This window comes from Sprattus sprattus, assembly GCF_963457725.1.
Source record: "Sprattus sprattus genome assembly, chromosome: 2".
Taxonomy (NCBI): Eukaryota; Metazoa; Chordata; class Actinopteri; order Clupeiformes; family Clupeidae; genus Sprattus; species Sprattus sprattus.
Window position 1 is genome coordinate 23,716,194 of NC_137921.1, and position 24,286 is coordinate 23,740,479.

The following is a 24,286-nucleotide window of genomic DNA, read 5'->3' on the forward strand; positions in this document are numbered from 1 at the left end:
GACTTCTCTTTTCCCTTTGCCCTTTTTGGATTTATTTGCATGCTCTGGACTGCCTTACTGTGTACCGACCCTGGAAAGTAAAACCATTATTCTAAATCTACTGCATTTGTCTGAGTCGTGCATTTGAGTTCAATACCCCAACCTCAATCCGGAACACGTAGTGGAGATACCCTTTCCAAAACTTGTAAGGGCGTAAAAACTAGTTTGTGAAAGACCCAGAGAAACACAAATATTCGACGAGGCAAAATCCCGGACCATTTTCAAATCCCTGCCGGACGCAGATGTCTGGGAAAAAGAGGACGTCTGGTCACCAGCGTATACTCTGATACATTTATTAGAATGTATTTACTATGAATGAGATTTGGACATACCATACTCAAAATGGTCTGGCATCCAGAAAAATTTCCATTGTGCTTACTTGCTTCAAAGCAAAATTGTACTAAACACCTTGATACTAGGAAACAAATTGAGATTCTTTTTCTTTTTTTTTATTACAGTGGCCTCAAAATCTACATGTTCCAACAGACAGGTAAAAAAAAAAAAAAAAGTCCCTGTTAATCCCATTTGATGAAGGTACAGGCTGGAGTGCTTTATGTGGTTTGAAGTTTGGGTCCAACAAGGAATGGTCCATATGAAGTTTGATCATATGCTACAGTTTGAGCAAATCAGGTACGATGCCTTTTGTTTCGGATGTCCTTTTCATTTTCATGTGAGACTATTCAGAGCACCTGCGGGGTCCCCCTGGTGGCAATTACTAGAAGCGCCCATAGGCACTCCTCTGAGCGGCAGTGTGGGCTGCAGCCTGCTGTGATGGTTGTGGCTGCTGCTGAGGCTGTTGGGATTGTGGCTGTGCCTGCTGTTGCGGCTGCTGCTGTGGTGGTTGCTGCTGCTGCTGCTGCTGTTGCTGAAGCTGGTGCCTGAGCTGCTGGGAAAACGGGTCCTCCATCGACTTCACGGACACAACCGAGCGCGGCCCTGTCTTCCACTCCACCCCACTGTCGTCAACCACGGACGCCTCCACCGTGACTGTGTGGCTGCCCAGCACAGAGAAGTTGAGCAGGAACTGTGTGCTAAAGTAGTCATTGTGAGGCTCCACCCTCTGCTCGATCTCATTGGTCTTTGCCTCTAGAGGTACCTGACAGCAGATAAAAGTTTAATTCCGTAGCTCATAGTGTAGGCTTACCACTTTTTTGTGAGATGCTGTTTAACTACAATGATATTATTTGAAATGACTGATTAACAGTATATCTGTGTGCACTTTTGGACTATCTTATATACAATAAGAATTACATATTAATAGCTCCTTTTGCATTTTTGTGACACTTTTTACAGCCAGCATTTGCTTTTCCATTTTGATCCTCACTTTTAAGTCTCTGTCAATAAAAACAACTGCTACATAAATGTAAATATATATCAGATCAAAAAGGTGACGTGTCAGGAAAGTCCTGATCAAATATTCCCTGTGCTGTTGTTGCTTTGGGACACACCAATATGCTAATTGATTACATATCATGGAAAAGTTAGTGTGTTATTCCTTCCTCTACGCTTTCTCTCCCATGGCTATGTGTTCATTGTCAGTTACCTTTAAGTCAGGTCCTGTCTTGCTTTGCAGTGTGGAGCTGACATTTAGGCAAACTGACTGAATCTTCCGGAACAATCCAGGGTTGGAGCCATGCTGCACTACACCCTCCACCTTCAAAGTCATTAGCTGGTTGTTTTGCACTGGTATTGGCTCACTTGGTGTCCGTGGTGATGGTGAGAGGGCAAGCTGGAACCAAGAGTGCATCCATTGTCAACCATTTACATTATGCATTATTATATTATTATTATTATTACTATCCACAGAACAAAATGATGGAATCAGACACTCACAGTAAAGGTGAGACACTTAAAAGGGTTAAACTACCAGGAGATCTTTACAATTATTGCAGATTAATTTAGAACACACACCTGAGCACTTGCACATAATACCTTTATAAAGGACTCACTTTAATGCTGGTGGACTGAAGCTTCTGGAAGAAATACCTCTGGAAGGACAGTGGTACTTTCAGCAGAGCTATTACAGCATCGCACAGACAGGCAGTGTGCTGAAAGAACAAAGGGAAAGGAGAGATGGAGAAGTCAGAGAGAAATTGTGTAAATTAGTTGAATATTGATTACCTTCACTGACCTGGTAAGATATAGGCCTCTACCCCTCAACTCCCAGTTATGATTTTTTACGTGCACAATGTACCAAATATTCCATGTAAAGACAAATACAGAACTTTGAATTTCCTTAGTGAAAAAAATAAATACATAAGTAGGTCCCTTGCCATTGTCCCATTTTGTTTCCCTATTCTGTGTGTGTGTGTGTGTGTGTGTGTGTGTGTGTGTGTGTGTGTCTCACCAAGTACGAGACGGGTGGGTGTTTTCTGCTGAGGTTCTCCACCTCCTCGAGCACACGGCTGAACACGGCCATCATATGCCTCTCGTACTCACTCTCCGTCTGCACTGCCCCAGCACCCCCATACTCTTGGAAACTGGAGAGAGGAGGAATGGACAAAGAGAGGGGATGAACAATGGAGATTGAAAAAGAGCATGACGAAAAAGGAGTCACCCCACATTAACACCGCCCCCACATCACTCGTCCCTCAGAGGAACAGTATGTCCAGTACACTGAGAGACACTGTAGCAGTAACCTCAAGACTTTATAGAGAATACACTCCGGGGTTCTTGGTTGTGGGCAGATATTGCAATGCACTAATTGTTAGTATCGGTTGTGCGTCGACAGTTGCACTCTTCTTGAAGGACTCTGTTGTTGAATGTATACCAACAGCATGCTTAACAATCCATGTGTTGTTGAAGCGATTACGTTACATTAAAGATAGAGTCCACAATTCTGGGGAAAGGTTGTTGATATTTGAGCTCAACAGCCAATCAAAATGCAACCCTCTCTTCTGTGCTCCTGAGGTAATGTGTTGATTGTTTATGGCTTGATCCAAGCATCTATGTCTTTCATTTACAAAGCCTGACTGTATATGAACACGAGAGTTATTTTGAGTGCACGTACTGAATGGATAGGTGGAGGACTGTGAGGATCAACTCTGAATTTAACAAAAAGTTTATTGGATTACAATCGCAGACTGCATGTTTAAGCCAAGCTTATGTTTATTGTAAACCACGTTGTTGGGACGCCAATGACTAATGTTTACCAGAACTCTGTGCTGCTGTTATTTGCCTCTGATGTGAAATTGAGATGCCCGCCTGAGCATCACTAAGTGTGATTCTGTACCCTGTGAGATTTAGGCACAATCCAAAGAATAACAAGTTTTTCAGACAGAGTGCAAACCTACCTGGCTGTATGCGGGTCAAGGATGAGGGCCTCAATCACATGGGACACCAGCAGGCAGCTCTGCTGTTGACTTACCATCAATTAAGGCTCAAACACACACTGAGCATGCCCAGACATAAACTTCCTATTTGCACAACTCAACTGGTATTGCACTGCATCAGCAATTGTCAATGTCACTGTTTTGATTCCTGATCCGATAAATAGAGGCATTAACCTTAGGCTGAAAGCATCTGCTCAATCAGTAATTGTTTGAGTGGATATAAAGCTGGGGAAGGGGGAGGCTGAACAGATGCTAACATGAAGTTGCGACCAAGGATACAGCTCAACGTTGCGCAGAGTAGCGGAGTCAGCATCAAAGGACGATTGGTACAGGTCAGCATAGCGAGCAGCCAGACTCCTGAACTCATCCAGGGACACTTTCATCTGTACAAGACAGAGGGAGAGAGTAATGAGGTTAAAAATGGAGGTGGAGTAGATGGAGGGAAGAGAAAGCAAAAAAAAAAAAAAAAAAATGTTTGTAAAGTCCCGTAAAGATGTGCAGAAGATAGAAATATCAAATATTTAGAGGGAAAACACAGTATTTAGTATTGAGATAGAGTCTGACCATATATTAAAGTATGCATATGAACACAAACACAAGAGTATGTTGTCAGCACCAGCTAATGTCGAGTATGTCTGCCCTCACATGTGGCCCAACTATCCGTATATGCCTAGAGTGTCAGACCGCAAAAGTGTGTGCATGGGTGCCTCAGCAGTTGCGCGCGCGTGTGTGTGTGTGTGTGTGTGTGTGTGTGTGTGTGTGTGTGTGTGCGTCTCTGTTTGCACAGTTGGTGCCCATTCACTCATATAACACATACAGTGTTGGCGAGGCCAGGAAGCAGACTGGTCATCAGTGGTGTGTGTGTGTGTGTGTGTGTGTGTGTGTGTGTGTGTGTGTGTGTGTACCTGCAGAGAAATGCGCCCGCAGCGCTGCAGCTCGCTCCCTGATGTGAGGGCAATGGAAGTGGCTATGGCAGGAGGAGGGCTGGTCTTCAGGCTGTTGCAGGTGCAGATGAGCTGGGCCAGAGCCTGCAGCGTGTCGATGCGCAACTTCACAAACTCACACTGGAACGTCAGAGGGCTGAGGGGTGTGCTGGCGGCCTAGACATTTACACACACATCCAACACATCCAGGACAAACGGTAACTATATAGAATGCTTACAGCAGGACACATTTTTTTTGATTGAGACAGACAGAAAGGCTAGACAGACAGTTACATTGACTGTATATTGTGTATCTTTATAAACATTCTTCTGGTCGGTACACCAATATCCTACCAACAAACAAATAGACACCCTCGTAGACATATCATTTTTTTTCTCGCGCTCATCGCTGAGGCAGCAGATGATCAGATGTGAGTTATCCAAGCTTGTGTTAAAGTGTTTTACTCTCACCACTATCTTTCAAGGTAAAATGTAACTGGAGCGGATTTTTCCCTTTCCTGCTAATGACAAGAATCTGTGGGTGTTCTTTAACAAAAAGTGTTTACACACACAATTCTGTCCCTGATAGTCTAAAGGCTTGTAGTGTTTAAACACGGATGTAGGCTATTTGTAGACCGCAGCTGTCCTAATTAAGTCGTAGTTTAGGCTAGACTATTTGTTTGGTGAGAAATTCAATTAATTATCCACTTATTCAATGAATTGTATGTAATCTGAATTTGTATCACTTTATTATGTTATTTGATATTATTTTATCTGTAAGTGTGTATTTTAAGGGTGTATTTTCTTTATTTTCTGCAATTATAATAAACAAATTGCCTATGATACCACACACACAGGCCACAGCCATAATCATCATGAGCCAAGCACACATGGCAAAAAGGTAAAGACACAACAGATTTAAATTAAATTGTAGAAATACATTGTATTAACAAACTTAAAATGACAATATATTATATCAAAGTAGACATACAATTGATTGATTCTTAAAAATAGGCTAACAGTCTGTATTTTATTTCACTTTCGAAGTGACCGTGTTATAAGCCTGTAATTCTGAAGACCTTGAGCTTAAGTCCAAGAGCATAGTGCAGTGGCTCCCTCTCTCTGCAGGCAGCCGTTAGTGTCTTGTGTGTTTTAGAAAATACAAACAAATTATTTTAAAGGAATCATTCCAGCTAACACTGCTGACTCCAGAATGTATTTTTCCAATCCCTGGGGCTTGGCCGTAGGTGAAGCTCCGCTTGTGAACTGTTACCTCGAAAACATATTGTGTGTTTAGCTGTTGTTTTTGCAAGCTGTATGCATATTATGTACATGCTATAAGCTACTGTACATTTACAAATATTCCTTGTCTTTTAAGATCACTTGATGTCTTTTAAGGCCATTTACAAATGCATTATGTGCTCTCTTTGGTACACACACACATAAATACATACATCTGGACATACACACAAACATACCGTGAGGGAAGCGATGCCCTTCTGGTAGGACCTGAGAGCCTCAGCGATGGCAGTGGTGGTGGCACTGTAGTCTCCGTCTTGCAGGTCATTCAGGCACTGCTCTGCCTGGGAGAACTCCTGCAGGCTGCTGAGCCAGAAGTACAGGTGCTCCGACGCCACGCGTGTTCGCACGCTCTGATAGAGCTCACTGGAGAACGAGTGACAGCCCTGGACACATAGAGGAGGCAGGTTAAAGATGGTGGTACGTGCAGTATGTGTTCACTATGCAGAGATCCAGCTGACACAGGTCAGTCACAAGCCATTGTCTGAATGTTTGATGTGCGTGTGTGTGTGTGTGTGTGTGTGTGGATATAAAGTGTATGACTTTGGGATCTATGGAAGTTGTATGTCTGTGGGTGCGTCTCAGAGAGTGTAGATACGTGCGTGTGAGTGTGAGGCCCAAATGGATGTGTGTGTGTGTGTGTGTGTGTGTGTGTATGTGTGTGTGTTACCATGCGTGATGCTTGTCTGGCGATGCGGTAAACGGTCCATCCATTGGCAGCGTTCTCAAGCTGTTCCCTGATCACTGACTTCACCTCGGCCGACAGACGCGACTGGCTGGCCACAAACACCACAGTTGCCAAGGAGACCTCCAAGTACAAAGAAGAGATGAAGAGAAACAGGACAATGGCTTGCCACGTTGGTCTGCAGTAAAAACAGCACCAAAGATGATAACACAAAAAGACTGAAAGTTGCTGATGTGATTCAAACCACCCATTTCCTTATTTGAAGTTCAGTAGAATTGGTATGGGAATTAAAACTGCCGATCATAAATTACTTCTGTAACAATGGACCCTTCCGCAAACTCCGCCCCCCTTAGCAACGGTTGCTATATCAGTCAAGCATTCACGTTTCCCAGGTTTTCAGCATTGGTATGAATGGCGTGGCAACATGTTTTCAACCGTGTCAATTTCAGCTCTACCCAAAGAAATCACAAGCATTTTTTGAAAAAACGGCAAGATCTCAGATCGAAGCAGGCAAAAGGGTCTGCAATATGCTTATATAGGCTACAACCGCGACATTACATGCCTTGTTTGTAGACAGACAAATGCTAAGGCTAACAGGTTAATTCCAGCTATGTTTATTTGTTCTATTATCTACACCAGGGGTCTTCAACAGGGGGTCCGCGGAGGTACTGCAGGGGGGTCACGAAATCTTTGGTTGATAAAAAAATGGTACTCCACCAAACTTGAGGTATTTCTCATGGCGTGGAAGGATAGTCTCCTAAGATATAAACGTGTACTCTCTGAGGCGAAATCAGCTTACTATTCTTCATTGATTGATAGTAATAAAAACAACCCAAAGTTCTTATTTAACACTATTTCTAGGCTAACAAAAAACCACAACACAATCGAACATTCGGTTCCCATCATCTTTAGTGGTAATGATTTCATGACCTTTTTCAATAATAAAATCCTTAAAATAAGAGAACAAATCCAAAGCTTCCTCCCCCTCTGTGACCCTACACCCCTTCCAACATGCGCCAAGGTAACACCATTTCAACCGGGTGCTATCCTTGAATTCTTCGCACCCACCGACCTCCCTGAATTAAATTCCTTGATCCTCTCATCTAAATCATCAACGTGCCTACTAGATCCTATCCCCACAAAATTACTTAAACATGCACTTCCCTTTCTAAGTGAGACATTGCTCAATGTAATGAATAACTCACTTATCTCAGGCTACGTCCCACAATCTTTCAAAATAGCAGTGATAAAACCATCTCTTAAAAAACCTAACCTTGATCCCGATAATCTCGCTAACTATAGACCCATATCTAACCTTCCTTTTTTGTCAAAAATACTTGGAAAACTAGTTGCTAAGCGACTTACTTCTTTTCTACATCAAAATAAAATTGAAGAAACCCTCCAATCCGGTTTTAGGGCCCACCACAGTACTGAAACGGCCTTAGTCAAAGTCTTAAATGACCTACTAATCGCATCTGATCATGGGTGCACCTCAATATTAGTTCTCCTAGACCTTAGTGCTGCTTTCGACACTATAGATCATCTGATCCTGTTACAGAGACTTGAACATCATGTTGGCATCAAAGGTTGTGCCCTATCTTGGTTTAGATCTTACCTCTCTGATCGCCATCAATTTGTTCATGTCCATGAGAAGTTGTCAAATCACACCAGAGTAAGCTACGGTGTCCCACAAGGCTCTGTCCTTGGACCACTGCTTTTTTCCCTCTATATGCTACCCTTAGGTGCTGTCATAAGGAAACATGGCACCATTGCTATGCTGACGACACCCAACTCTACCTATCAATGAAACCTGATGAAATTGTACATCTACCCAAGATAGAAGCTTGCCTCCATGATGTAAAATCTTGGATGACTAGCAACTTCCTGCTCCTCAACTCTGATAAAACTGAGGTTATGCTTGTAGGCCCCGATCAACTGAGAACTACACTATCTACCCATTTACCCACACTCAATGGCTTCCCAACACCCAACACTAACATCAAAAACCTTGGTGTAACTATCAACCAAGACCTCCTACTTGACTCACACATAAAACAGATCTCAAAGACATCATTTTTTCATTTACGCAATATTGCCAAAATTAGAAAGGTCCTATCCCTCCAAGATGCAGAAAAACTAATCCACGCATTTATTACTTCCCGCCTCGATTATTGTAATGCTCTCCTGTCCGGATGCAGCATCAACACAATAAAGAGCCTCCAACTTATACAGAACGCTGCTGCTCGTACACTCACCAGAACTAAAAAATATGAACACATCTCACCGGTACTCGCTTCTTTGCACTGGCTCCCCGTTAAAAGTAGAATCGACTTCAAAGTACTCCTGCTAACATATAAAGCCCTAAACGATCTCAAGGAATCTCAAGGAATTAGTCGTCCCCTATTGCCCTCCAAGGCTGCTCCGTTCCCAGAGTGCAGGCCTCCTGGTAATTCCAAGAATATCAAAGACCACAATAGGAGGGAGAGCATTTAGCTACCAAGCCCCTCTCCTCTGGAACAATCTCCCTGCCTCCATCAGAGCTGCAGACACCGTGCCTATATTCAAATCAAGACTTAAGACATTCCTCTTTAGTGCATCATATAGCCAAAAGTAACCGCGCCAACAAACCAATCACCTGCTGTACCAGCCACCCAGACATATCCGAACACAAATTCAAATATTACTTGCATTTAGTACCGCAACATCAAATGTGTTTCCTGCTTGCCGAGTGGATGCATGTACGGCCCCGGCAAACAGATCACAACAAAAAACAAATTAAATTACTACTTGTAATTTAGTACCGCAACATCATATGTGTTTCCTGTTTGCCGAGTGGATGCATGTACGGCCCCGGCAAACAGATCACAACAAAAAACAAATTAAATTACTACTTGTAATTTAGTACCGCAACATCAAATGTGTTTCCTGTTTGCCGAGTGGATGCATGTACGGCCCCGGCAAACAGATCACAACAAAAAACAAATTAAATTACTACTTGTAATTTAGTACCTCAACATCAAATGTGTTTCCTGTTTGCCGAGTGGATGCATGTACGGCCCCGGCAAACAGATCACAACAAAAAACAAAATGTTCAATGCCAGAAAAACTAAACATATCTAAGTATTGCAATATGCAACAGGCAAACCGACACACAGGTGACATGTCCCTGGTTGGTGAAATGATTCATCTGTGTGTTTGTTCGTGCTGATTCCCGACTGACAGACCTGCAGACTGATTCGTCATTTCCTGTTTGTTAGATGGATCAGGAGGAGCCTCCTGGGCCTGATAACTCCCCTCCTCAGCCCGCCCCGAAACGCCCCTGCAGACCGGCTCCAGAGCAACACCAGCGTCGCCCACGCCGCCCTGCTCCCCATCCTGGGCCCTCAACCCAGTCATCATCCCCTTGACGACTTCTCCCGCTGGATGTGACGACCCCCACCCTGGTCATCGGCAGCTCCATGGTCCGAGATGTCCACACCCCCCCCTTCAACAAGCGGCCCCTGCAAGGTCCACTGCCTCCCCGGAGCCTGGCGTGTTCCAATCGCTGATGGATGTGGAACTTTCCCTCCCCACCCCCACCACTCTGCACGTAGTCTCTCTACCTGGTCTACCTAGAGAAACCCTCGGCCAACCGCACCCACTGCCACTGCATTGCCGTACACCTACTCTACCCAATACCCTATGCTAGCATTTATGTACAATATACATTATTGCCTCCACCGAAATGTTTCTCTGTCCCTACATCCCCTACCCCTGTAACAGTAACCCTATTGCCACAGTAATCTGGTCTTGTCTGTATCATGTATTTACCACCAGATGTATGTACACATATGTCCAGTGACCAAATGCTGGCTGTGTATTGCCCCTGTTGCTTCCTTTCCCCTTCTGCCACACTACCCTTCCCCTTCCCCCCTTCCCCCCGTCCCACCTTCCTGTCTCCACCCGGCCGACCTCAAGCAGATGGGTCCCCCCTTATGTGCCGTGGTTCTGCTCAAGGTTTCTTCCTGCCTAACAGGGAGTTTTTTCTTGCCCCTGTTGCCGTTGTGCATGCACTAAGGGGGTTCAGGCTCTGGGCTCTGTTAAGCGCCGAGAGGCAATTGTATTGTTATGGCGCTATACAAATAAAATTGAATTGAATTGAATTGAAATTGAATTGAAGATAATTTTTTTTATATTTCTAAAAAAAAAAAAAAAAAAAATTCAACAAATTTTTTTTTCCACAAATTTAAATGTCTTCCTTATCAGAATTGATTTTATTCCCTTTACATTTACATTAACATAAATCCAACATATTGTAGCGAACGTATAAATTGATCAAGAAGACGTTATCTTTCAGTCCAATCGACACATTCAGCTACCCACAGGAGCTCTCTCAAGCTGGGCACCGGTTCACTCACATCACCTTTCATGCACAGGCACTAGCCAATCAGATCGCGTTTCTGCCCAAGTCTAAAGAGCGCGAAAATCAAAGATAAAAGATGGCGGACCAAACTCCATAGCTGGTCTTGTTTGTACCTATAAATTAGTAGTTTGACATTTTTTTGCTTAGATTAAAAAAAATAAAAAATAAAGAGAAATAGACACTGTACAAGGTCAAAAAACGTAAATTGTAACTGAAAAATAAGTGAGGATTTGCGAGGTGTGTGAGCCTCCTAGCTAATGTAAGCATGCTACTACCTACAATCTTAACAACTTGCTAGCGGTGTGATTGGTTTGTTGACCTGTCAATCTCACTATAACATCTATGTTGTCAACACAACTCCATGCGCCAGACTCCTCCTCCGTCATCCGTTGGATCGTGTCAGTCAGGAGTTATTGAAAAGAAGATACATCTCACTAATGTAGGAGGATGTGTGCCATCGACACAATAACAGGGTAGCTATGTTTATTTGGCACTAGGCCCAGTATATTATAAACAAAATGTTATGCAATTTATATAGTAGGGGGTCCCTGCTCATCTCGCCATCAGTTTGGGGGTCCCTGGCCTGAAAAACGTTGAAGACCCCTGATCTACACAGTCGCCGCTACGCAAACATGTAAGGTGGTAAAACTGAATCCTATTTTAAGCAAGGGTTTTCTCACGTTTTCGATGCAGTGGGCAGATTTTAGCGACATAGCTTCTTGGAACAAAGTAGGTGCTTCTGTTTACGTTACTGACATTCAGCTGATGGGGGGGTCGTCCACATTGTTTGATCCACAGCAGGCATTTCTCTCTCTGGGTCTTGGGTTTCGGGAAGGGATAAAATGTTACCCCTCCCTCCAGCCTTTTTGGATATCGGCTGTCAGAATTACACACTCCATAAGCGCAACGTTTCATTTTCTCTACTCGAGCAGACGTCTCTCTCATTGACTTCCATTCATCAAAATGGCTCGCTTGACTGAGGTCCCGAGCTTAGTAACCGTTGCTATGCTATGATTGATCAGTTACCGTTTTGGGGAGTGGTCGCGGAAGGGTCAATTGTATGGTACTGATTAAATGCTTATATTTAGCGTGCTTTGTGATGAGACATTAATATCATCTCACAACGAATCACTGTGGACTCTGATGATGTGGAGTAATTGCTACACTACTGCAGATGTGATATAGTACTGTGTCTTCAGCTGTAGTCTCACCAGTAGCTCCTGCTGGTTCTCAGAGCTAGAGTGGCCAGCGACCCTGTATAGGTCAACTACATCTCCCAGCATGCCCTCGCCAAGCACAGGCAGCTGGCTGGCGACGGCGGCGAGGGCATGGCACAGGTGCACGCGGGCAGGGTCGCAGGCGGAGCGGAGCTGGCACAGCAGCAGCTCCACGCACACTTGTGCCAGGTGAGGGCGCACCTTCAGCATGCGCACAAGGGCCAACAGCGCCATCTGCAGGGGTGAAGAGGAAGGGCAACAAAGGGGAGGGAAAAACATGAACATCAAGTGTAGAGGAAAGAAGAGTTGCCAGAACTAAAAGATGAGACTTTAAAAAGTGTGTGTCGTTGTAGCCTCCGGGATGTAGCGGTAGATAGTGGCATAGAGTCAAGGAACTGTGAAATACCAATATGGGATGATTCATCAATTGAAATTATTTTGTCCAAGGAGAAACAGATAAACATCAACACCTTGCAGCAGCCTCAGCCGCAGCAGCCTCAACGGACTCATTTTCATTTATGGTTCTATGACGGTTGTGGGTGCTGAAAAGCAATAATTAAAAAAAGAAGGCGGCGGACCAAACTCCGTAGATCGTCGTATTTGTACATAAAAGTTGTTTGTTTGACCTTTTTTTGCTTAGATTTTTAAAAAGTAACAGAGAAATAGACATTGTGCAATGTAAAAACCCCTTAATTGTAACTGAAAAATACAACTGAGAGGATTTTGCGAGGTGTCTGAGTCAGCTATCTAATGTTGGCATACTAAACAGCGATGTATTGACAGATAGACGAAGGCGGATAGTTACAAAATTTGGGGGGTGCATGTCAAGCCATATAGAGGTTTGCCACGACGGAGAGGGCTCTCCATGTCTCCATAAATTGACGACCACAAATCTGCCTTAAGCCTCAAGCATCCCACTTACACAAGATAACATTTCTTCTCAGCTCGTCTTATGCAAAAGATCTTTGATGGATAATTGTGGAGTAGAACACATGTAAGGACCCACACACCTTGAGAGTGGTCTGTGCCGTAGCGCTGTCATCTTGACTACAGAGCACCATCAGAGACTCCACTCCCATGACAGTGTCCTGCTCCAGCTGGATCACATCTACAGAGAGGAGAGAACATTCTAGAATCCGATTTGCATAGGAAGAGTAATGCTGCTCAGGGCAGTAGTAGCAGTGTTTTTTTTTTTTTACTCATAAATGGAATGGAAAAACGGAGGTAAAAGAAACACCAATTGGTTACAGAAAACCTGACTTGGAAAAAGAAAACCAACTGAGGTCACCCTTTCCATTCACTTTATGCTTAGGTCCCAGAGAGAAAGAAGAGAAAGAAGGAGAATAAAAATTAAAATGCAGGGAGGAATCTCATCTAAAGGTGGGGCATATCATGACTGCAGTTTTCTATTCCAACCCAGCAGCAACCTGGGATGCACTCCTCATTATTCCCTCCTGTCAAACACACATGTTTAACTTACAGGCAGGAGAGTGTGTCAGGAAGGGCTCCTCATTAAAGTGTTTCAGCAATTAAAAGTCCTACTCTGCACTGGACACTTGAATGAAGGTGTATAAGGGCTTGAATTTGGAACTTTAACACCTGATACAGTTATTTGATCAGAGGACTGTAATTTTCTCAAACTCAACTGCAATACATCTGAAATACTCATAATTGGCCCTAAACACCTCACCCACTCAGCCCAGACCTTCTGTCTCAACATTGACCGCAACCTTGGTATTATCTTCAATCCCACCCTCTCTTTCTTACCCCACGCCAATCACATCACCAAAACTGCCTTCTTTTACCTCAAGAACATTGCACGCCTCCGGCCCTCCCTGTCCTTTGCCACCACCCAAACTCTAATCCATGCCCTCATAACCTCCAGACTTGGCTACTGCAACAGCTCTCCAAACACTGTCCTCAATAAACTTCAATATGTTCAGAACTCTGCCGCTCGACTGCTCACCTCCACCCGCCACTATGAACACATCACCCTGGTCCTAAGCAACCTCCACTGGCTCCCGGTCAAATACAGGATTGACTTCAAAATATTACTCACCACCTACAAAGCCCTTAACATCCTGGCCCCTCCCTACCTTTCAGACCTCCTCCCCCTTCACGCCCAACCCGTTGCCTAAGGTCTGCCAGCGCAAACATTTTTAAGACGCCGGACCTGGGGTGACAGGGCCATCTCTGTTGCTGCACCCTCCCTCTGGAATGCCCTCCCTTTCCCCATCTGTCAGGCTCCCAACATAGCATTATTCAAACAAACCCTCAAAACTCACCTTTTCAATCTCGCCTTCACCTGCTAATCCCCTGCTCCCTCCCCTCCACTATAAGACTCATATGCTTAGCTTTCTTTCTAAAAGGTTCTATTTGTTTGTTTTGTTTGATCCTTTGTCTTTTATATTTTTGCTGTTGTATTGTTTTGCTTGTCTTCACACATGTAAAGCGTCTTTGGGTATTGTCACGACCCAGCCTGGTCTGCCCCGCCCCCTGCTATCATTGCTCTGTGTTCTTCCACAGCTGATAAGCAGAGTCTGCGCAGGTGTCCGCAGGTGTGAGGCATGAAGACCTAATGAGCTCCACCATATGAAGGCCATGGCGGACGGTGCAAGGATCTCTCTCTGATCGACACGTAGTTTATGTTGTTTGTTTTGGACACATGTACACTACTCTGACACCCGCTTACACCACACCTTTATTTGCTGACATTTACACTGACTGTTCTATTATACTTTAAATAAATCGAAAGTTACGTATGTAACTACGATTCTATGAATCACTGGATGACCGCTAGACGGTGCTTTCAGCACTGGATGTTCCATCTCGTGCACGCGCAGGTCGAGTGTATACCAACATTGTCACATCGTGACCCCGATGACCCCCAGATAGTCTATATCTTCCGGTGGGGTCAGGGAAACTGCTCCTACACAATCTTCTCGCAAGAACACAAGGATTCTGAGTGACGGAGCGGTCTAGCGGTCATCCAGTGATTCATAGAATCGTAGTTACATACGTAACTTTCGTTCTATTTCATCCTTACTGACCGCTAGACGGTGCTTTCAGCACTGGATGACATATACCAACAAAGTCACGAAGAACTCTATCACTTGCCTTACTGAGAGGAAGAAGCAGAGTCACGCAACAGGACCACAGCCAACGGCTGGGGAGTGGCAACATACACCCGGTAGAACCTGGAGAAGGTACTAGGTGATGTACATGACGCTGCCTCGCAGACATCTTCCAGGGGAATGCCCCGCGAGGCTGCCCAGGATGTCGAGACAGCTCTGGTGAAGTGGCACCTCACCTCGGATGGCAGGGGGTGCCCACTTCCCTATATGTTTAGGTGACAGGATCACAGCCAACAGCTGAGGAGTGGCCACGTTCACCCGGTAGAACCTGGAGAAGGTACTAGGTGATGTCCATGACGCTGCCTCGCAGACATCTTCCAGGGGAATGCCCCGCGAGGCTGCCCAGGATGTCGAGACAGCTCTGGTGGAGTGGCACCTCCCCCCTAATGGCAGGGGGTGCCCACTTCCTTTATACGCCTGGGTGATGGCCTCCACCACCCAGTGGGACAGTCGCTGCTTGGAAAAAGCAGAGCCCCTCCTAGGGTCACCATAGCAGAGGAAGCTGACTCGACCGCCGAATACCTGCGGTCGCAGTCACATATGCCCTCAGGGCCCGCACAGGGCACAGTAATTTCAACCTGTCTTCCCCCTCTGGGGGAATAAGTTGCGGCAGGTGGATAGGTCGATTGAGGTTGACTGTGTAACCTTCAGAAGAAACTGAATTCGGCCACAGGGTAACCCCTGGGCCATCCAGGCTCCACCTAACAGGGGCCGCTCATGGACAGTGCATGGAGCTTCCCAACGTGCTTCGCCAATGCGACAGCGACGAGAAAGCTGTCTTGTTAGAGACCCACTTTAGCTCTGCCTGGGCCAGGGATTCAAAAGGAGACAACACAAGGCCTCAAGCACAAGGTGCAGATCCCATGCTGGGGCGCGCCGTAACGCGCCCCTCAGAAAAAAGGGGACACCAACCTGTGGCTCCCCACCGTGTCATTATCTACCAGAGCATGTCGGGAGGATAGCTGCCACATACACCCCCAGGGTAGCCGGGGACCTGCCCCCATCCAGGAGTGAGTGGAGGAACTCTAAGGCGCTCGGGACCACGCAAAGCACGGGGCCCTCGCCATGCGTCCAACAGCCGCCACCTGTCCTCATACTGCGCCCGGGTAGAGGATGCCCGGGCATTCAGTATGGTATTACGGACAACGTCCGAACATCTGTCAGCAGTGGGTTGGGCCCTGCGGCGGCCAGGCCAACAGCTGCAACCGATGAGGGTCGGGATGCCATATCCGACCCTGTAACTGAGACAGGAGATCCTTCCTGTCGGGGAGGCGCAGCGGCACCCCGCTGCAGCCTGCATAGAAGTGGGAACCACGTCCTCCCTGGCCAGAAGGGGCTACCAGCAGCAGTCTGTGGCCCTGCTGGAGAACTCTCTGTAGAGTTGGAAAAATCAACGGGATTGGCGGAACGCAACTCCCTGGTGATTGATATGGGAGACGGACGAAACCTTGTCTGACCGCACGAGCACGTGTCGGCCTTCCAAGAAGGGCAGAAGCCTGCAATGCCCTGTGCACAGCCCGCAGCCCCAGAACATCAACAAGGTGACACCCTGGGTCTCCTGTGCCGGTGCTCCTCGGCGTCCAGATAAAACTGTGAAGCCCCCACTGGAGGGGGCGTAGCGACAGCAGGCCTAGAGGGACCAAAGTAGCAGCTGCTGTCAGCTTCCCTAGAAGGCGCAGAATTCCGCGTAACGCAACTGCCTGCCTTCCTGAATGGGGAAGAAGGTGTAGGCCGTCGTACAATCGCCGTGGCGATGGACAAGCCCTCATGGCGACTGAATCTAGAGTCACCCTGAGAAGAGTGTGATCTGCGATCGGACCAGGCAGCTCTTTGCTAAATTGAAGGAGATGCAGCGTGTCCAGGGCCATCTGAGACCAGGACGGGGCACAAGGGGCCAGTCGCCCAGGTACGGCAAGATTGTCATGCCCTGCGACTGTAGGGGTGAGAGGGCTGCCACCACACACCTGATGAAGGCACGTGGGGAATGGAGAGGCCAACTGGGAGCACCCTGAACTGAAAGTGATGTCCCTGAAGCGCAACCGCAGAACCGTCTGTGGTGTGGCGCTATGGGTACCTGAAAGTAGGCATCCTTGAGGTCTACTGACGTAAACCACTCCCCCCTGGTTATTGTACGCAGAACCTCTCGCCATGCTCAGCATGCGGAACCTCAAGACCTTCGGGAACCTGTTGAGGCCCCTCAGGTCGAGGATGGGACGGAGTCCGCCAACTTTCTTTGATACTAGAAAGTAGGTTGAGTAGAACCCCCCGGGTTGTGTCAGGGGGTCTACCGGCTCGATGGCACCCCTGTCCAGGAGGGTGGGCAGCTTGGTTGCATCGCTGGGCCGGGGTATTTATATTTACGGTCAGTCATTCAGCAGGCGCCTTTATCCAAAGCGACCTACAATGTACACACATCTCTACATTTACACTGATGGCACACTGCACATCAGGAGCAATCAGGGGTCCAGTGTCTGTTCAAGGGCGCTTCGACAGGAAATCGAACTAGCAACCTCTTGTCAGCTGTTCAGGTGGCAGACCCAACAGCTGATCTGCCCCAGCCAATCTAGCCGCCCTCACTGCCTGCGGTATGTAGCTGCAATTCATGCAGGGGTTGTCTGAAACCCTGCCCTCAGGTGCTCGACACAGAGACAAGAGGGGCATCGCTCATGGCCACCCTCCACCTGCAGAGGGCCATGCAGGCCGCACAAGAGTGGTTGCCCACCATGTCTGCAACCCACGCACCACTGAGAGAGAACGGTAGTAGTTAGCCTCAGTAGTGGATAATGGTCCCACATAATGGGGACAATCAGAATAGACTAAGTGCCGGGAGAGGGAGGCAGGAACCGCTGCCTCCACCGACAATATTCACAGGCCAGCAGTTACAAACCACACCTGTGCTGGGAGCGGGGAGCGAGAGCACTACCTTCACCAGGAGAGGGTGGATGGCCACACACAACGAATTATACGGTGCAGAGCAGATGCCGGGAGAGGGAGGCAGGAACCGCTGCCGTCACCGACAAAATACCTGCAGGCCAAACTACAAACCAACCCTGTGCTTGGAGCGGGGAGCGAGAGCACTACCCTCACCAGGAGAGGGGAATAGCCAACTCAATGGGTTAATCAGCATAAATATAGAATAGATATAGATGCAGAATTGATGCCGGGAGAGGGAGGCAGGAACCGCTGCCATCACCGACACATATTTTATAAATCACACCTGAGCAGGGAGCGGGGAGCGAAAGCACTACCTTCACCAGAAAAGGGGAATCGCCACACTTAATGGGGCTATGCGCAGAATCTATGCCAGGAGAGGGAAGCAGGGACTACTCACCGTCACCTACAAATATTTTATAAATCACACCTGAGCTGGGAGCGGGGAGCGAAAGCACTACCTTCACCAGAAAAGGGGAATCGCCACACTTAATGGGGCTATGCGCAGAATCTATGCCAGGAGAGGGAAGCAGGGACTACTCACCGTCACCGACAAATATTTTATAAAATCACACCTGAGCTGGGAGCGGGGAGCGAAAGCACTACCTTCACCAGAAAAGGGGAATCGCCACACTTAATGGGGCTATGCGCAGAATCTATGCCAGGAGAGGGAAGCAGGGACTACACACCGTCACCGACAAAATTTGTATTAATCACATCTGAGCTGGGAGCGGGGAGCGAAAGCACTACCTTCACCAGAAAAGGGGAATGGCCACACTTAATGGGGCTATAGCGCAGAATCTACGCCAGGAGAGGGAAGCAGGAACCGCTGCCTTCACCGACAAAATATCTGCAGGCCAAACTGCACACCACACCTGTGCTGGGAGCGGGGAGCGAGAGCACTACCTTCACCAGGAGAGGGTGGATAGCCATACACAACGAGCTACACAGTGTAGACTAGATGCCGGGAGAGGGAGGCAGGAACCGCTGCCCTCACCGACAGATATTAAAGATCAACAGTCAACCACAATGTGCTGGGAGCGGGGAGCGAAAGCACACCCTTCACCAGAAGAGGGGAATGGCCACACTTAACGGGGCTATAGCGCAGAATAGATGCCATGAGAGGGAAGCAGGAACCGCTGCCTTCACCGACAAATATTTGCAGGCCAACAACTACAAATACATGCATAACATGGTACGAGCTGAATGAACGTTAGTGGTGGGTCGGAGGGGCCGTTTGGCACCGACTGGCTGACACGCTTCCGTCAGTCTGCCCTAGGGCAGCTGTGACTACTGATGTAGCTTACCACCACTGGTATGATTGTCTGAATGTATGACCTAGGCCAGACTACTCTGTAAAGTGTCTTCGAGTATTTAAAGAAACACTATAAAATTAAATTGATCGGCTGGTTGATACAGACCACACCTGTGCTGGGAGCGGGGAGCGAGCACACTGCCTTCACCAGGAGAGGGTGGATGGCCACAACAATGAACTGAAACAACAGTATAATACTGGGCTTTCCCACAAATATTGCAGGGAGAACTTATTTTAATAAATCTGACTCAATTCAATTGAGGATTCAATTTAGTGCCAGGGCGCCGGAGGCGGGATGCGAACCCGGGTCGCTGGCGTGGTAAACCAGCGACCTGAAAATTAATTCAAACGTGAATTCAGGTTTGAGTGAGGGCGCCGGATGTGGGTTGCAAACCCTGATCGCTGGCGTGGTAAACCAGCGGCTTTTCAAGTGGGCTAAAGCATCACTAAAGAAATAGTTAACTGTAGTCACAGAGGGGTTCACCATGCGCAAGAAATTCGGCTAGCGGAATTGCAATGCGTTTCCTCTGAGCACCGGAAGAAGAAGCGAAGCGCGTCCTTCCAGCGGCTATGGGTGTGGGACAACCACTATGACAATAAACGTAACAATCGCAGTAATACAACAATTTAGTATGGATAGTGGGAGAGGGGGCGGAACGCAAGCCTTCACCAATTACCAACAGACCAGCGATTTGAAAATGAATTCAATGATGATCAATTTTCACATTTAAGCGCCGGACACGGGATGCGAACTCTGGTCGCTTGCATAGTAACCGGCTACGTACCCAGTGGACTAAGTCAGCTCAATGGGTTATAGTTTGAATTAGCAAATATCAGCTGGTTAGGCAACGTAATTTAACTGCCTAGGTGGTGGGAAGGGGCGAATACGCTACCTAAACCACAGCATAATTAATTACGGCCTCGCATACCTCTCGGCACGCGCAGGCGATGGTTATAGTTGCAACCAGCAATACATTGAGAAAAGACCAAAGTACTTATCCAATACGATCGGTGCGGCCTCTGGAGGGCGAGAACTCTCGCAGCTCCGACTATGTCGCAAGGCCAACGGAACAGGATTAAGCACTTAATTCAAGCTTTGGTTTCCTTACACGCAACTACCTGCGAGCGAGAAGATGAAAGGAGCAGTTTCCCTGACCCCACTGGAAGATATAGACTATCCGGGGGTCATCGGGGTCACGATGTGACAATGTTGGTATACACTCGACCTGCACGTGCGCGAGATGGAACATCCAGTGCTGAAAGCACCGTCTAGCGGTCAGTAAGGATGAAATAGAACCTTTTATTACACAACCTGGCGTCGGAACTCCCGTTCATGTAACATGCAATGAGCCTTGTGTGTTACAATATTTAGAAAAGCACTATTTAAAAATGAATTATTATTATTAAAACTCCAATATGTGACCCCCTGCGCTGTCTGGTTTTGCATTAAAAGTAGAAAAACCTGTGGCTACATGAGCCTTTGTGAACCGTGAAAACATAACCTCCCAGACTCAGCTCTGACTAATGAGATAAGGAATTGTATTACATATCAGTGTGTTATGGCCAAAGAAAACCTGTACAGAAACTGAGAGCTGATAAATGATGGTATTTTAATATGCGGAGATGCGTGAGGATCTTGGCATACCTTCAGGCGAGTGGCGGCTCTTCTCAGGACAGGAGATGACAATGTTGGCCAGCACAGTGACCCCGTGGGCAGCCACGGGCAGGTTGCTATGGTAACAGCACTCCTGAGCGAGACGCACCAGGTCTGTCTGCCGAGGGGAGGGAGAGGGACAGCCTCCTACTGAAGCACAGGGGAGAAATGTTTCTAGAATATTCCATCAAATGTTCAAGGCATTCTAACAACTTTGAATAATCAGAAACTCTCAATCCTTTCCTTGAAATATTTAAATAATTTAGAGTAGATCTAAGTTGCAATGTACAAATGCTGCTTATATTGTTGTCTGATTGGTATTTAGTATTCATACTTAAATTTCTTTAGAAAAATAACATAACAGTACCTAACAGTTGAACAATGAATTGTGAATGACGAGTGAAAAATTATGCAATGTGGATAGCTTCTCACCTGCTCCAGAGCTCAAGTACTGTTTGATGGCAATAGTTTCAGAGAGGGCAGAGAGTACGGACAACATGCCCAGTTTCAGACTGTTGTAGGGACTGCTAAGAGCACACTCACAGAGCGTCTACACACACACAAAGAAAATACAAAAACCTGTTGGCACATATCTTTTCACAGAACATGTACGTAATCACCAACACCCACAAGTTTTCTTAGGCCAAACACTACCAAGAAATTATAAAACCATGTTTATACACAGTATTTACACATAACATTTGAGACATAGTAGGGATCGGACACCTAAAATTAAGCACAGTACTTTTGGAAGTACATCTACTTTGCTCTAAGAAGCACTGGATCTTCTGGTCAGCAGCTACTGCAATATTTTGTAATTAATCATCTTTGGAAATCCCTGTCAGCTCGCGAACAAAAAAGAACACAATGGTATGTATGTGTTTGTGGGAGTCTGTCTTTTCTGTATACCTGTGTGTTGTCCCTGGTCCACAGATGTGGTGCTTTCTTTGCGATCAGCTTGAGGTCCTGAATGCAGAGTCTCTTGATGGCCTTCCTGGGGTCCTCCCTCAGGTACTGCAGTAGCAGCTGGATCTGAGGAGGAGGTGTGTGTGTCGTCACATTGCATAGACCATGAGGTATGCAATCACAAAACAATCAACTAACAAATGGTCTAAGTATAGTCACAGCCATGCTCATGACAGAAGATGACACAAGGCTTAATAATATACATACAGTATGCATTCATTAGTTGTAACTGTAAGCTGTGTGAATAAGCCAAAAAGGCATGTGACCAGCAGGGTAAGAGAAGAGTAATGGCTGTTCTGTTTGTCCGTCTCTGTTTTTCTCTTTCTCTTTCTCACACCCACCCAACCACCATCCCCCCCCCCCCCCCCCACACCCACACCCACACCCACACCCACACCCACACACACACACACACACACACCTGTTTAGGAATGTCGATGAGCGACGCGGCAGCGAGCTGAGTGAAGGTGTGGAGCGTGACGACCACCATGTGTGTTGAGGGGTAGGAGGAGAGGAGCTGCTGCAGAAGCTCCCGGCTGGTGGAGGCCACAGAGGCGTTGTGGTGCATGTGCTGCAGCACCGGAATCAACTTGAGCTTCATCTCCACGGGGGTGTCAAGCCCTGACCATCACACACACTCTGGTTATTACATGTTAACATGGTATGAACGTACACAAGAGCTACACTGTTCCAAACACACGGACAAACGTCAGAACCAACAAATTACTATAAAGAAATGTGTTGTAAAGAAGTATGTATACAGGATATTATAATGTTACAGGTACACACATACACAGACACACACCTACACAATCATGAACACACTCACACAAATTACCTAAATGAATAAAATCTCACACAAATGTACACCCATTATTACCTTGAATCATTTCACTGAGTTTGTTACAAATGCCCACTGCAAAATCTCTGAAAATAGAAAAAACAATAAAACAGTTAAAGTACCATGCTCCAGAATACCACTAACACACTAGATAATACTGATACACCTGTATGTTGGGTTTGTCGAGCAACTGTCTCATGTAAGAAAGCACGATGACAGACTCACTTTGACTGGGCGGCAAAGCATGCTGCAGCGAAAATGGCTGCCTCCACCTCCACGTTGTCATGAGAATCCAAACTCTGACGGACACTGTGGTGGGCGTTCTTCCGCTCAGGGATAATGGTAGCCAGGCTGCCCCACATTCTTCCCAATAACAAACAAACAAATTAGCATGAAAAAGCAACCAGGAAGATATTTAATCATCAGCCAGGTTTTTCTGTCAATAATACCTTACATCTGTGGACAGAGGTGTACATGTGTGTATGGCCATGGTTAAGAAAATGAATGCTTTGAATGAACAAGGTTTCCACTGCAAGTAAGGAGAGTTCTTAGATCAATGCACAGTTAGCATGTTCCTTATCAAGGATAACCACTGTTACCAACACAGTGGAGGATGATTACCTGAGGGTGATGGCTCTGGCCACTGGGTCATTACTGTGAATAACTGAAAAAACCCTTTTGACAAACTCATCAACATTAAGAATCTTCTCCAGATGCTTCTCACTCTGCTGGGTCACTTTCAGCACACACAGCCGCAGAAAGTTGTTCCTGATGTCATGGTAAACAAAACATGCAAAAATTCCATACACTTAGGATGAAATATAAGCATCAATTAGTAGATTAGTCGAAATGTCTGATATCACAAATGTATTTTGTCCAAACCCAAGCCGAAACAACATACATACGTTTTATAAATATTTTTTCAGGAACGGTTGTCTTACAGCAGACAAAAAATCTCTTTTAAATGACACTAGATACATACCCAAGTCTGAAGATGTCAGCCAACTTCAGGAAAGCAGAGTTTATTAAAATTGGGAAAGGGTATTTCTGGAAAAGCTTTGGGAAGAGTACCACCGCTTCACACTGCTCTCCAAGCTTGCCAGACCGCAGTCCTGTCAATAGTAAGTAATATAACGTTGATGTCATGACATCCAAGTGAAGTTGCCCAATACTATAACATTGTCAAGTTGCTATATTGATAGCTAAGCTACGGTGGCCATGTAATGTCCCGTAGCGGAACTGCCACGACACCAAGAGCTAAACAAAGAATAACTCTGGTGCAACCTTTTGTAGAACTACTGAACGTTAACAGCAATCACTAAACATAAAAGTAAGCAACACATGCTTTAGCTTGCAAACATTGTTGATGAATTTAAAACAGTGATGCTAAGTTAGTTAGCCAGTGTTATGTTTTCAGAGGAGCACACCTTTGTCTAACTCCATGAGAGCCGAGTTGGCATCTAGCTCTTGTTCACCATACCCAGCTTCAGATAGGAACGAACGCGCAGTTGACAACGACATTGTAACTGCAATTTAAGACAAAGTTGT

The 24,286-nt window shown here is 46.3% G+C and overlaps 1 protein-coding gene across 2 annotated transcripts; it reads right to left on the minus strand.

Annotated features, from left to right (window-relative positions):
• Nucleotides 1-744: 744 nt before the first annotated feature.
• Nucleotides 745-24,259, minus strand: ints7 (integrator complex subunit 7; the record flags this gene model as incomplete). Of its 2 annotated transcripts, none has more annotated exons than XM_080832701.1 (20): nt 745-1,135; nt 1,583-1,768; nt 1,989-2,027; nt 2,387-2,519; nt 3,333-3,401; nt 3,651-3,754; nt 4,277-4,471; nt 5,773-5,979; nt 6,264-6,401; nt 11,892-12,131; nt 12,908-13,005; nt 20,923-21,078; nt 21,364-21,481; nt 21,841-21,963; nt 22,319-22,518; nt 22,778-22,824; nt 22,964-23,101; nt 23,360-23,506; nt 23,721-23,850; nt 24,166-24,259. In XM_080832701.1, the coding sequence occupies 20 exons, from the start codon at nt 24,257-24,259 to the stop codon at nt 755-757; spliced, it is 2,943 nt and encodes a 980-aa protein (XP_080688827.1). In that variant the 3' UTR covers nt 745-754. The 2 variants fall into 2 exon arrangements, with proteins under 2 accessions (XP_080688827.1, XP_080688826.1); XM_080832700.1 differs by having other exon boundaries at nt 1,989-2,087.
• Nucleotides 24,260-24,286: the final 27 nt, after the last annotated feature.